The sequence below is a fragment of the Saccopteryx bilineata genome, chromosome 5 (genome assembly GCF_036850765.1).
Source record: "Saccopteryx bilineata isolate mSacBil1 chromosome 5, mSacBil1_pri_phased_curated, whole genome shotgun sequence".
In the NCBI taxonomy this organism is placed as follows: Eukaryota; Metazoa; Chordata; class Mammalia; order Chiroptera; family Emballonuridae; genus Saccopteryx; species Saccopteryx bilineata.
The window spans coordinates 214,833,219-214,847,163 of record NC_089494.1 but is presented as its reverse complement, the minus strand read 5'-3'; the positions used below and the strand labels follow the sequence as shown (position 1 = coordinate 214,847,163).

The 13,945-nt window shown below is 36.9% G+C and overlaps 1 protein-coding gene across 3 annotated transcripts in view; it reads right to left on the bottom strand.

The window, feature by feature from the left end:
- TMPRSS11A (transmembrane serine protease 11A) overlaps positions 1-6,465 on the bottom strand; it is a 59,365-nt gene extending 52,900 nt beyond the window's left edge. Inside the window, exon 1 of one of the 3 annotated variants that reach the window (XM_066279728.1) lies at positions 6,254-6,465. In XM_066279728.1, coding sequence (XP_066135825.1) covers positions 6,254-6,264 — 11 coding nt within the window. In that variant the 5' untranslated portion in view covers positions 6,265-6,465. Of the gene's footprint in view, positions 1-4,262; positions 4,346-6,253 lie in introns of those variants that run through there. The other 2 variants (XM_066279727.1, XM_066279729.1) reach the window with 2 other exon arrangements.
- Between the last annotated feature and the right edge of the window lie 7,480 nt (positions 6,466-13,945).

The following is a 13,945-nucleotide window of genomic DNA, read 5'->3' as shown; positions in this document are numbered from 1 at the left end:
TATCAGTTTCTCTTGCTGAGCAAAAACTTCTTAGTCTGATGTAGTCCCATTCATTAATTTTTGCCTTCACTTCTCTTGCCATTGGAGTCAAATTCATAAAATGCTCTTTAAAACCCAGGTCCATGATTTTAGTACCTATGTCTTCTTCTATGTACTTTATTGTTTCAGGTCTTATGTTTAGATCTTTGATCCATTTTGAGTTAATTTTAGTACACGGGGGACAAACTGTAGTCCAGTTTCATTCTTTTGCATGTGGCTTTCCAGTCAAAACTCCTTCTGAAAGTGATTTTTTTTTCTTTTTCAGAATAGGCTTCCTATGAACCCAAATAAATTATGTGTGAAATTTCAAGCAGCATAAAAAGCAAGTGAATGGATACCCAGAAGAGGGGTTGCATATAAGTAACACTATTCTTCACCTTTTGAGGAAACTCTATACTGTTTTCCATGGTGGCTATACTAGTTTACATTCCCACCAGCCGCGAATAAGGGTTCCTTTTCTTCAGAACCTTTTCAATACTTGTTATTACTTGTCTTGTTGATAATAGCCATTATTACAGGCATGACATAGTATCTCATTGTAGTTTTGATTTGTATTTCCCTCATAGCTAGTAAAGTTGAGCAACTATCAAGAAAGTTTGCGAACATCCTTTTACAAAGATATATGCATCCTTATGTTCATTGCAGCCTTATTCACGGTGGCTGAGACATGAGAACAACTTAAGTGTCCTTCAGTAGGTAATTGTATAAAGAAGATGTGTTACATAGATACTCTGGAATACTACTCAGCCACAGGAAAGATGAAATACTGTCATTTGTGACAATATAACTAAATTTTGAGATTATCGTGCTAAGCAAAATAAGTCTGAAAAAGTCAAAACCATATGATTTTGGCAAACAAACAAAAACCTCATAGACACAACAGTATAGTGATGAACACATGGAAAGGGATGTAAGGAGGTAGAAAAGGATGAAAGAGGACAAATTTATGGTTACAGAAAAGGACTTAATTTTGGGTGGTAAACATACAATGCAATGTACAGATGACATATTATAGAATTGTACATGTTAAACCCATATAATTTTATTAACCAATATAACCCTAATAAATTTAAGAAAAGATTTTTTTTAAAGCAAGTGAAGAGTTATAAAGTGAAGGAAGAGGTTATTTTACTAATCAGAGAGACCACCCATTTTCATTGTGGTTAAGTCTTGAATTGTTTTTGCTTTCATATCTTTCTACTGGCTTTAAATTCTCCTGAATTTTCAAGAAGTTAGAATTCCTTTCTCTCCTTTCCTAAGTCCCTTCATATATCCTGGCACTAGGGATGTCTTTTGTTCTGATGAGGTAACTCTTGGGCGATTCTGAATAGACTCAGAATGAGTGCTAGTCACCAAGAAGTTCATGGCTTGATTAGAAACTTGAAATTTTCAGTTCCATTCTCCTTATCTTTTGGGAAGGGAAAAGGAGCTGAAGATTGCAGGGTAATTAATCATGCCTATGTGATGAAGCCTCTATAAAAATCCCAATAGTATAGGGTTCAGGGAGCTTTCTTGGTTGGTAAACACATCCATACATTGGGATGGTAGTGTAATCAAACTCCACAAGAACAGAATCTCTACATTCAGGACCCTGTGGGCCTTGGTATGTTATCTCTTCATCTGGCTATTTATTCATATCCTTTAATATACTTTGTACTTAGTGCCAATCTAGAAGGTAAACTGTTTCCTTGAGTTCTGTGAGCTGCTCTGTCAAATTAAAAAAAAATAATTAACTACTTTTAAAAACATTTATTTACTGATTTTAGCAAGAGAGGAGAGGAGAGAGAAAGAGAGACAGGAACATCAACCTCTTCCTGTATGTGCCCTGAGTGGGGATCAAACCCACAACCTTTGTGCTTCAGGATGATGCTCTAACCAACTGAACTATCTGGTCAAGGCTGCTCTAGCAAAATAATCAATTCTGTAGAGAGGATTATGAGAAACTCCAGTTTACAGGCAGTTGGTCAGAAGTACAGATAACAGCCTGAACTCTCAATTGACATCTGAAGTGGAGCCAGGGCTCGTTTAGGGACTGTGCACTTAACTTGTGAAATCTGTGCTAACTCTGGTTAGTGTCAGAACGGAACTGAACTGTTTGACAGCTGGTGCTGGAGAATTGCGTGGGGGAAAAACCCCACACAGCTGGTGTAGGAAGTACTGTGAGTATGGTAGCATGAGAAAGTAAAAAAAACACACACACAGAGTTTTTCCAAGACAAAGGGTAAAAAATTCCTTGAAGTCTTCACCTGCCTAGACAAATCTTCTGTCAGCATACTGTATTGCAGGTATGGCCCTGTCTCTGAGGCTATAAGAGCTTGCCATCAGTCCTGCTTGTAACTCTGTAACATTCATCTTGAGAAATTTATGAGACACTTTTGAATGTCAGTTGTCCCACCTTAAAAATGTAACAATAAATACTGCCTAGAGAGGTGAGGCAATGGAGTGCGTAATGAAGGTCTCTACCTGTATCAAATTTCTTCTCTGAGTCAGGAGTTTTCATAGGGGTTATCTCATGTGACAGTCATCCCAGCTTTCTGATGTTTTACTCCAATTTTAAATTAAGAAACAAAATATATTTTTGCTTGAAAATGATAAAAAATAAAATAAAAAGGGAAAAACAGAATATCTTAATAGTTGAGCTTTGATTCCAGACTGCCTCAAATCCTAACTCTTTATTTTATTAGCCTGTGATGATGTGGGCTCAGGTACCTTTTCCTCTATAAAATGGAGATAATAATAGTACCTAATCATGGATTGTTGTGAGAATTAAATGAGCTATTATAATGTATCATGTATACAGCACATAGTAAGCACTATGAGTTTGCCAAAAAAACTAACAAAACAGTAAAATTTAATTGATAATTTATTCAAAGTTTAATAATTCAGTGAGAAACCTGAAGGTTTTACTTTGTTGTTTTGATTTTAATTCTGAAGATAGAGTTTTTGAACATATTGGAGGATGGATTTGGCAAATTAACAAGATGTTTAAAATAAGTATTCATACTGAAATTATAATATAAAACAGAACATTTGCAAAGACTTTCCCAGAACTTACTTTTTTGCTAAAGGATGATAATGGAGAGAAGAAACCTAATTTTTGCATTTATTAAGCAATGCCCAAAATAATGAGCTATAGGAAGAGAGAGAGGGAGAAAGATGTCTGCGAAAAGGACAACAATCTCAGATGAAGCAGTCATTTGGTATTTAATCTTTCACAAGAGAAATAATTGAGATTTTAAGTGAGCAATTCACCCAATTTATAAATTTTAAGGGAAGAGAAGGGGCATGAATATTGCTAAAGGCAAATACAAAGGAATACTCACAGCAGGGTCCACACACTAAAGGTATCTCTGAGATGTAGAAAGAAGATCCATGATTCAGTACAGCAGAAACAGAACACAGATGAATCAAACATATTTTATAATTAATCTTTTATTCATTGATTTTAGAGAGGGAGAGAGAGAGAGAAGGAGAGAGAGAGAGACATCAATTTTGTTTTTCTACTTATTTATACATTCATTGGTTTTTTCTTGTATGTGCTCCGAGTGGAGATGGTACCCATAACCTTGGTGTGCATCAGGGTGTTGCTCTAACCTACTGAGATACATGCCTAGGCATAAAATACATTTTGACAAGGGTTCCACATTGTATTTCTTGTTAATAGAGGCATAGGATGTATTGCAGAATTAATGTAGGTGAGACATAGGGTGTTATAGTATCGGTTTCCCCCATTCTCAGAAGTAGAGCATTCCTAGGAAATTTTTTGTAAGACAAAATGGTATAAAGCAAAGAAGCATTTATCATTAATTGATATGGAAAAAAAAATGAGAATTCCCAGATCCCCCCAGATAACCTATCAAATAACACATAAAACCTAACCTAACACTAATATAGTAAGTCGTAAGAACTTTGAGTAAGTAGTAAGAAGAGGAATGATGATGATAAATGCACTGCCTGGATAAAGTAGATTGAGCTTGCTGGTTTCACTGTCACCGCTCAGGGTGCCTGCTGCCTCTGCGACGGCTCACTGCAAAACAAGCACCGAATGCTAGTTTTGCTTTTCACGGTTTTTTTTTCCTGTAAAAGTGAAATCCTTTTTGGGTTTCTTTCAGTTAAAAACAGGTACTAATATAGATCTTTTGTAAAAGTGAAGTAGCGTAACATAAACTTGGGAGAGACCTGTGATTACTAAGCATTAGCTTTGCCTCAATCCTTAAACTCACCTGTTAGTGTGACTGGCCATCTCCTGCAAATCCTCTAAATCCTGGCTTAGTGTTCCTTGAGTTTATCTTAAAGCAGGGGTCGGAACCTTTTTGGCTGAGAGAGCCATGAATGCCACATATTTTAATTCCGTGAGAGCCATATGCATTATCCAATAAAAATTTGGTGTTGTCCCAGAGGACAGCTGTGATTGGCTTCAGCCACCCACAACCATGAACATGAGTGGTAGGAAATGAATGGATTGTAATACATGAGAATGTTTTATATTTTTAACATTATTATTATTTTTTATTAAAGATTTATCTGCAAGCCAGATGCAGCCATCAAAAGAGCCACATCTGGCTTGCTAGCCATAGGTTAGCCCTGTCTTAAAGGAACCATAAACATTTGATATTTCCTAATGTTTCATTTTTTTTTTAGCAACAAGTGTCATGAATGTCCTGAACAAGAGCAATGATTTCCAATATTATTCCTGTAATTTATTTCCCTAAAACTGAAATTATTCCTATAAATACAAATATCCACTAGAAAAGATGACTTTTGGTGTCTATAATCATGAGATTTCATATTTTTAAGAGGTAATTTGGGGAATGTAAAATATGAAAGGTTGGAACTACTGCTTTACAATATCATAGTGTCCATAAACATGGAATATGCTTTTTCAAAATCAATGACTTTTAGTAAGTAAAACATTAATGGTAGATATTTACATTTGTTTACTCATTCATTTGTTCACCAAATATTTATGGAGTGCCAATGATGTGTGAAGCATTCTAAACCCTTTCTAAGGATCTCAAAGACCCTTTGATAATTACAATGTGCTCATTAAAGGGCTGATACAAATATGTGTTTTATTAGTGGGAAAGGAAGCCCCGGGAAGTTCATTAACTCAATGGCCGATCTAGTGTCAATTTCTCATCTCTGAAATTCCCCAGGTGGAATCCTTACCATCTGGAGAGTCTGCAAGAGTCCGAGAAGACTGGACTTGGGAAACTGTGCATTGCAGTTCTCCAATTCTGTCATCACACAGCTCTGTAGACCTAGGGAGGTCCCTTCACTCCTGTTCCCCTCACATTTCTCACTTTAAGATGGGAATTAATGACACCTGTTCTACTGATCTCACAAGGGTGTTCTGGCTATTAAATGAAATAACATTAATAAAAATGTTTTTAAAAGCATAAATCTAAGGAATGAGCTTGGTGGTTGCTTAAAAAATAAAATATTATTGTCATCATGGATGCTTAAAATCACATCACATTTAATATGGATGTGTTAAATCAATATTTAATTCTATTTAATTAAATATACACTATTCTATTTGTGTATAATGCTCTGTCAAGAAATCTTACTTTTTCTTCTCCTTTGTATATAGCAAACCCTATTTGAAAAACAAACCCTTGAAGTAATTCACAGGGTTTTTTTCTTAATATTTCCATAGAAAAACTTTTGGAGAATAGGCATGTTTTCTCAAATCTGGGTCTCCTGTTTTCTTTCTTCCCCCCACGGAGTCCTGACATTTCTATAACGAAGGCAGGTGTCTCTGTATCTGTTGACCTCCCAAGCTGAGTTAGTTCCCGAGGACTGACTTTAAGGTACAAGGGAAAACAGATAAAGGAAAAGTGGCATAGAAGCTAAATTTAGATTGCTAACAGGCTTTCCAAAACAAATTAACCCCTTCTCCTCCCCCCCCCCAAATGAATATCAATCAGTATGCAATGTAATATAGTTTTCCTTAACTTCTAAAATTCAAACTATCAAACTTGGCAACATAAAATAATGCTGATAATGACCTCTTAACACAAAAATACTGATTTCAAATACAGAGATTAATTAATCCAGCTGCTATAATAATTTCAGATATCTTACAAAATCCAATGAAGATCAAATCCACTGAGAACACCTTACAGGCAGTTCTCCGACTCTCCAAGAATCTAGCCACTGACAGTCAAACAGTAGAGCAAACAAGCCATTTACCAAACAAAACTGAACTTACCGATACATCATCTACAGGAGGAAAAATATGGTCTTGGAAGCATGCACCCACTGAACTCGACTTTCTAATCAACTTTATGACATCTCTAGATACATTTAAGGTCTACAACTAGAAAAATAAGGAAACAAATTACAAGTAGTTGAAATGAAACTAGTTCAACAAGTCTGAACAGAGAAGCCTCAACCCATAGACTAGCTTGAAGAAAGCTCAGAGACAGCATAGTCCCAACAAGAAAGCAATGCATTTTTTTTAGTATTGACTAATTTCATCAAAGGGGAAGAAACTGGTTGCAAGGATTTGAATGAGAAATACCTAAGGAATGCACTAGGATTAAGAGTTTAAAAAAAGGTTATTGGTAGGTAAACAGCTATCTTAAAGAAACCTTTACATAAAAGTTCTCAATAAAAACATCCAGATATTCTTAGAACCTATATTCATAATATAAATAAAAAAATATTCACTACTTTTTTTTTGTTGAAAAATAGCTATCTCCATGTAGCATGAGTTTATTAATATATAATAATTTTTCTTTTAAAAAATACCTACTCCTGAGAGTACATACAGATTATATCAAATCAGATTTTTACCAAAATGACTTAACATAATAAATATGTATTAAATTTTACATTTATGGTCTACATTACACACACACACACACACACACACACACACACACACACACACACGAAGATTTACCAGAATAAAATAAAGAGATCAAAGAAACAGTATTTTTAATTAGACAAATGACATAAATATCTGCTCTTTGTGACTATTGAAACATTAGAAATGAAACTGAAGCTCTGTTTGATCTTGTCCTAAAAAGACCCATCATTTTATAGAATATACTAAGAATTTACATGCATACACACTAATATCTACAAAAAACACATGAAGATTAATTAAACAGTATTATATTGTACACATCCTTTTGCATTTTTTTCACTTAATATTTTGAAGAACTTTTTTTTTTTAATTAAGAGAAGGGTGGGGGAGGCAGAGAGACAGACTTCCACATGTGCCCTGACCAGGGTCCACCCAGCATGTGCCCCGAAGGATCCACCCAGCAAGCCCACTACTGGGAAGCAGAGGGTTGATTCTCCTGTGTGCCCTGACTGGTATTCAAACCTGGGAGTTCTATAAGCCAAGCCAACACTTGACCACTGAGCCAACTGGCCAGGTCCTTGAAACACTTTCTATATTGGGGAACAGATTTACCTTCTCCTTTTTACAACTACATAAATTATGAACATACCATTTAGCCTAGATTATATATAATCTACAACTAAATTGTACTTATTTAAAAGAAAAGACTACTTTAAGTAAAGGTTTTCCACAATCATTGCTTCTAATGGTTAAGGAGAGTACATTTGAAATAACCATAGATAACACCACACACATAGTGCTTTAAGAGGATAGACTAGAATCAGAGTGCCAGGGTTCAAATCTTAGCAGTCTGTAATATAGAAATAATACTAGTGACTACCTTTGAGAGCTTTTTAAAATGTAAATATGTTAACATATGTGAAATGCTTAGATTAGCGCCTTGTGCAGTGGAAGTACTACAGAAATATTAGCTAATAATGTTAGGACTTCTTAGTTTATTTGCATACATTTTCTTAGCAACTGTTTCACAGAGAAACAGTGAAGCTCATTCGATTGAACTAATGAAGAAAGAGCACACATAGCTTCATTCTTTCATTTTCCTCCCTTTGGTTTCTTTCCTTCCATCTTTCCCTCTTTTTCTGACACAGAACTTCATGGAATAGGGAAAAGATGCATGGACTTGGAACGGAATTCTGACTTCCTGCTCATTAGGTGAACTTGGACAGGCCACTTAAACCCTTTCATCATGTTTCTGCCTGTAGGAAATGAGCTAATACCCTCTACGTGTAGGAATTTTGTGACAATTAAATGACATGATGTATGTGACACTGCCTAGAACACTGTCTGATACTAAACGGCAGCTTCCACTGCAGGGGGTAGAAGACCTGGTTCATTTCCTAAACTCAGACATTGGAGGGAAGTCCACCTGTCTGCACCTCCTGGCTCCCCCACACGCCTGCTGCCTTGTCCTTCTGCACCTTAGCTCCCAACTCTGAATGTGGAGGTGATCGCTTTCCAGACTATTGTAAGGATTAAGTTAGAGAGTACTGTGTATATATCTAATAACTGAATGGGATTAATGCCCTATTAAAAGAGACCCCAGAAAGTTTTCTTGTCCCTTCTTCCAGGTAAGATCACAGCTAGGAGATGACTATCTATGAACCAAGAAGCAGTCTCTTACCAAGCACTCACTCTGCTGTTGCCTTCCCAGACTACATAACTGTGAGTAATAAGTATTTTGTTGTTTAAGCCACCTAGTCCATGGTATTTTTGTTACGGTAGCCAGAGTGAGATAAAATACTGCCATACCATTTTCCCTAGCAGTTATATACCATTTTACATTCCCACCAGCAGTGAATGCACAATACTTATTTTCTGTTTTTCTTTTTCCTATCTTACCGACTGTGAAGTGGTATCTACTATAGTTTTGATGTGCATTTCTCTAGAGATTAGTGATGTTGAATATCATGTCATGTGCTTATTGCCATTTGTGTATCTTCTTTGAAGAAATATCTATTCAAATACTTTGCCCATTCTAAAATTTGTGTGTTTTTTAGTTGTTAAGTTGTAAAAGCTCTTTAGTAATTCTGGTTATTAATTCCATATCAGATATATGATTTGCAAATATTTTCTTTTTGTGGGTTGTCTTTCCATTCTGTTGATAGTGTCCTCTGACGGATTCCTGATGTAATCCAGTTTATCTATTTTTTATTTTGTTGTTCTTTTGGTGTCATGCCCAATAAATCATTACAAAATTTAATATCATGAAGCTTGTCCCCTATATTTTATAATTGACTGTCACAGATCCAAATATCACTCATATACATTTGACCCACAAATCTTACACATATATTATAATTCTTCTGCATTAAAGGTCTGGCTCCAGGAATAGTTATATGTGAATCTGTTTCTGACACTTCAAATTCAATAGTCTTAAACAAAATATTGTTCTCTAATTCCCATCCATCCATTCTGGGGTCTCCCATAGCCAATGAATTGTCATGACCTGCACTGATTCTCTTCACAGTCTCCCTCCCATTTAAACAAGAATCTGTACCCTGCGTCTCTTCCCGTTCTATTAAACTGGGTCAAAATATATAACAAATGTCTTTCTAAAACAATGAATTAGAGCAGTTATTTGGGATGGGGGTGGATGAAGCAGTGAAACCATTTGTTCTAACTGAATTTTATGCTGAAGCAAAGCACGTGAAGTACTTCTGCTTTAAGTAAGCAGAACATACCTGGAAACCCACTCACTGGCATTTGTTCATCTCCCAAGGAATGTTCTTTGTGAAAGCTATTGTCCTAGAGGTTTTAGGAGGAGACTGTGTATTCTGTTTCATGCAAAAGAAAAGGCATGGCTTGGATACTGATCCAGACTATCACAGGCATAGCTATCATACTGTCCACACTTTTAATTAAAGAAAAGAAGAAGGAATGTGTTCATATACTTATTTTGTTCAAAGTTGCCAGTTAGTGCAGTTAGTTGCAAGTATAAGTTATATAAATGTGAATCTATTTAAAAGAAAAGATTAAGGTACAACATCTTTCTTTTTACTGCCTGCACTTCTGAGAGGTGAAATCTATGTTGGTTATTTTATGTAGAATGTCAAATTAACCCATTACTACTTACTCTAACAATGTTGAGAAGTTTATTCAAACTGAGAAAAACTCTCTCATTCCTTTAACAATTAAATAAAGATGGGTCATTGATTCTGAAAACCATGAAGACTATCAGCATTACTTAAGAATGTGTGTTTTTTCTTCTGCCATACGTATTCTATTTCCAGAGTGAAACTCTTGTCCAATGAAAAATTCCCATGTTCTTGATGTTTGGTTTGCATTTGAAATTTTATGGAGAAAATTAAAAGTTTTTCAGCTAATCTAATCAGGAGAAAATGTACTGGGATACAATTTGAAACTGACTTTGTGCATAATATATTAAATTATAGAATTTGGAGGGTCATAGGACATTAAATATCTTTACCCATTCTATGGCTCTTATTTACCCAGCTGAAACAACAAACAGACAGGTATATATATTATTTTTTTGCTTCACAGTTAATACTCTGTATGCTTGACTTCAACAATTTGTTGCTTATCCTGAGTCACAAAGACAATCATTTTTATATATATGAATTCATATATATATATATATACATCATTCATCTCATTCATATATATGTATATAATTCTTTTTTAATCCTTCTCACTTGTGTTTCTAATTAATTTCTGGAGTCTACCTTTGTGCATAGTTGTAAGCCAGGATACATTACTGTGATGGTGATGGAAATGTGCCTCTTAGATAGACAGCTTTGGACAGTGTACTGACAGATAGCCCCCACCGCTGTGCTCTGAGCCCACCACTGCACTCACACTGTGGCCTGGCTTCCTAAAAGGCTTCTCCCACCCTATGACAAGCCCAGCAGTGTTGTTGAGACAGTCCCATTCCTGGGAGATGCGGGACTCCTCTGATGGGTGACTTTGACTTATGGACTCCCCATAGGCCTGACCAAGTTTTCTTGGAGCTGCACTGCTATGTGAGACTGTTCCTATATGACTCTTCTTTCTTCCCTCCTTACTGACAAGGGTTAGACCTGAACTGTGTTTCTTCACAGAAATTTATTTCAATAAACATTTTTCACATCAAATCTCACCTGTGATCTGATTGAGTGGTCTGAGGAAATTTAAGACTGACTGACTCACTTCACTGCCCACTGGGTAAAGAGGACACCATCTTGAGAAGCAGGTGGGGCACAGATAATGCCTGTCATAAGATGGTGGCTGAATCACTAAAGATTTCATCAGCAGTGACCTGGAAAAACTTCCTGGTAGAGGGGACAACATTGCAGATATAATGGTCCAACAATTGAAAAACGAGAAGGAAATATACCTACAAAGATAGTGGAGTGGCAGGTTAGTGCTGAATTGCACTGTTGCTTTGTATAAGGAGAAACTGAGGGTTCTTTATAATCAGTTAAAGGTTAAAAAGAGGTCCTAATTTTCTACAGAGGAATGGTAGATACAGCTAAGCAGCAGGCTGAAGATCTAATAGTTAGAACGCCAGAGTTATTTGACTGCTTTGTCAAAGCAGGTCTGCTATGCTTAGGTCAGGTCCCCAGTTGGAAAAACCTAGGACCTTGAGATGCAAGATGGAGACAAGTGGATGGATATCATGAATATATTGAATCGGCAGATTCCCTGAACCCTCAGCATCGGCGGAAGTAGTCCCTCACTCTTTAGGATGAGCCTGCCCCTTCTTCCGTGCTAAAGGATGCTGCAGAGCCCTTTCCCCTACAAAATAGCAGGTTCCTCCTCAAGAGATCTTTCCACCTTCTTAACTGACAAACAGGCCAATAACTGAGCTAACGTTGAGGCCCGATAAAGGGGAAGTCGATTACGTACTGAAAATGCTATAAAATTAGTGAATATATGCCAACATAGGAGTACTGTTTCTGGTGTTGGGTTTTGATGGTGCTTGATAAAGGATAGCTGAATGGAAGACTGAATAAATAAGAATTCATTGACATTCTCGGGATATGCTATTTAACACACTGGCAAGGACCCAAGGAGATTGGGCAAACTTGCTGCTAGAGTGGCTTTTAGCCTGAAGAAAGCAATAGCCAAGGCTCAGTGAAGCAGGAATGCCTTATTTGTCTTGGTGAAGAGTGGAGAAAGTAAAGAGACTGAGGTACACGGAACAGATGTGGTATGTGAAGCTGGAAGTCCCATCAGGGGTATGTCCCATGACATGGCCCAGGACACACACCACTTATCAAAGCCACTAGATGAGCTGGTGCTTGGGGCTCAGGCATAACTAAGAAGTTCAGTGGTGGCTCTTCTCCGCAGGTGAAGGCTGACTTAAGGAGGAGCAGCTGCAGAGCTAGGTGCTTAGAGTGAGGCCACATTGGGAGGAAACTGCACTAGCCTTGGAGGTCTGGAGGGGTAAGGGAGGAAGAAAATATCTGAACGTAGCTGATTTGTTTCTGGTATGAAAAGCAGGCAACATTGTCTCAAGACATTATGGGGGAGGCAGCCAGGGGGCTGGGGAGACAGGAGAGTAAAACTTAGAAAGTGTTTTGGTTAAGCTCTCTTATTCCACTCTAGGCTCTAGTGACCCACCCTTCTCATACCCTCCAGTTCAGGATAGCCTCTGTCTCCTAGTCTCTCACTTTTATTTTCATTTCCTGGCCTAGAATTCTTTCTTCTATAGTTTATCTATCTGATTGGGTTGATTTGAAGGGAATAAGTATCCTATGCTAGTTCACCATTTTGGCAGAAATGAAAGCCCAGTTATATATGTAAATGAATATAAAATGTGTGTGCATATAAAATTATGCCTTTTTTTTTCCAAATTATGCCATTTTTGAAGAATGTGAGTAAACTCTTTATAAGTGAATAGGCTGTTTATGTTTATATAGACAGAACAACATGAAAGGATATAGAAAACTTTAAACTTTGATTAACTCAGGAGAAAATTGGGGAGAGATAGCCCGATTTTTCTTTGTATTACTCTGTGTTGACACATACTGTATTTTTAACTCCATGAGACGCACCTGACCATAAGACACACCTAGGGTTTTAAAGAGGAAAATAAGAAAAAATATTCTGAACTAAATGGTGTGTTAAAATATTTAATAAAATACTGTATTTTTTGCTCCATAAGATGTACGGTCATTTTCCCCTCTACTTTTTTGGGAAAAAAAATGCATCTTTTGGAGTAAAATACGGTAGTTTAGTGAATTACAGCTTGGATGACAATTTAATATATTTGAAAAATAACATGGCCCAGGAGAGGGCAGCATAATAACATATTTTGGTCTAAGTTTCTTAGTGCCTTGCAGTGGTGTTTTTTTTTTTTTTTTTTTAATTCAGGTGTAGTTGACATACAATATTATATTAGTTTCAGGTGTACAGCATAGTTATTCAACATTTATATATTTATATATTATGATGTAATCTTCACAATAAATCTAGTAACACTTGTTACTGTACAAAGTTATTATGATATCATTAACTATAGTTTCTATGCTATACCTTATTCTGACTTATTTTATTTTATTTTTGTATTTTTCCTAAGTGAGAAGTGGGGGAGAGGCAGACAAACAGATTCCCACATGCGCCCAACCGGGATCCACCCGGCATGCCCACCAGGGGGTGATGCTTGGCCCCTCTGGGGCATTGCTCCGCTGCAATTGGAGTCATTCTAGCACCTGAGGCAGAGGCCACAGAGCCATCCTCAGCGCCCAGGCCAACTTTGCTCCAATGGACCCTTGGCTGTGGGAGGGAAAGAGAGAGATAGAGAGAAAAGAGAGGGGAAAGGGTGGAGAAGCAGATAAGCGCTTCTCCTGTGTGTGTTGGCCGGGAATTGAACCCCGGACTTCTACATGCTGGGCTGACAATCTACTGTTGAGCCAACCAGCCAGGGCCTTGTGACTTATTCTATTTTATTACTGGAAGTTTGTGTCTCTTATTCCCTCTCACTTTTTTTACTTCTCACCTTACCCCCTCACACCCCCCTGCAACCAAAATGACGTTAACAGATTGCACAATTCCATCCTTGTCTTATGTGGGTTGTCTTCTTGCTTA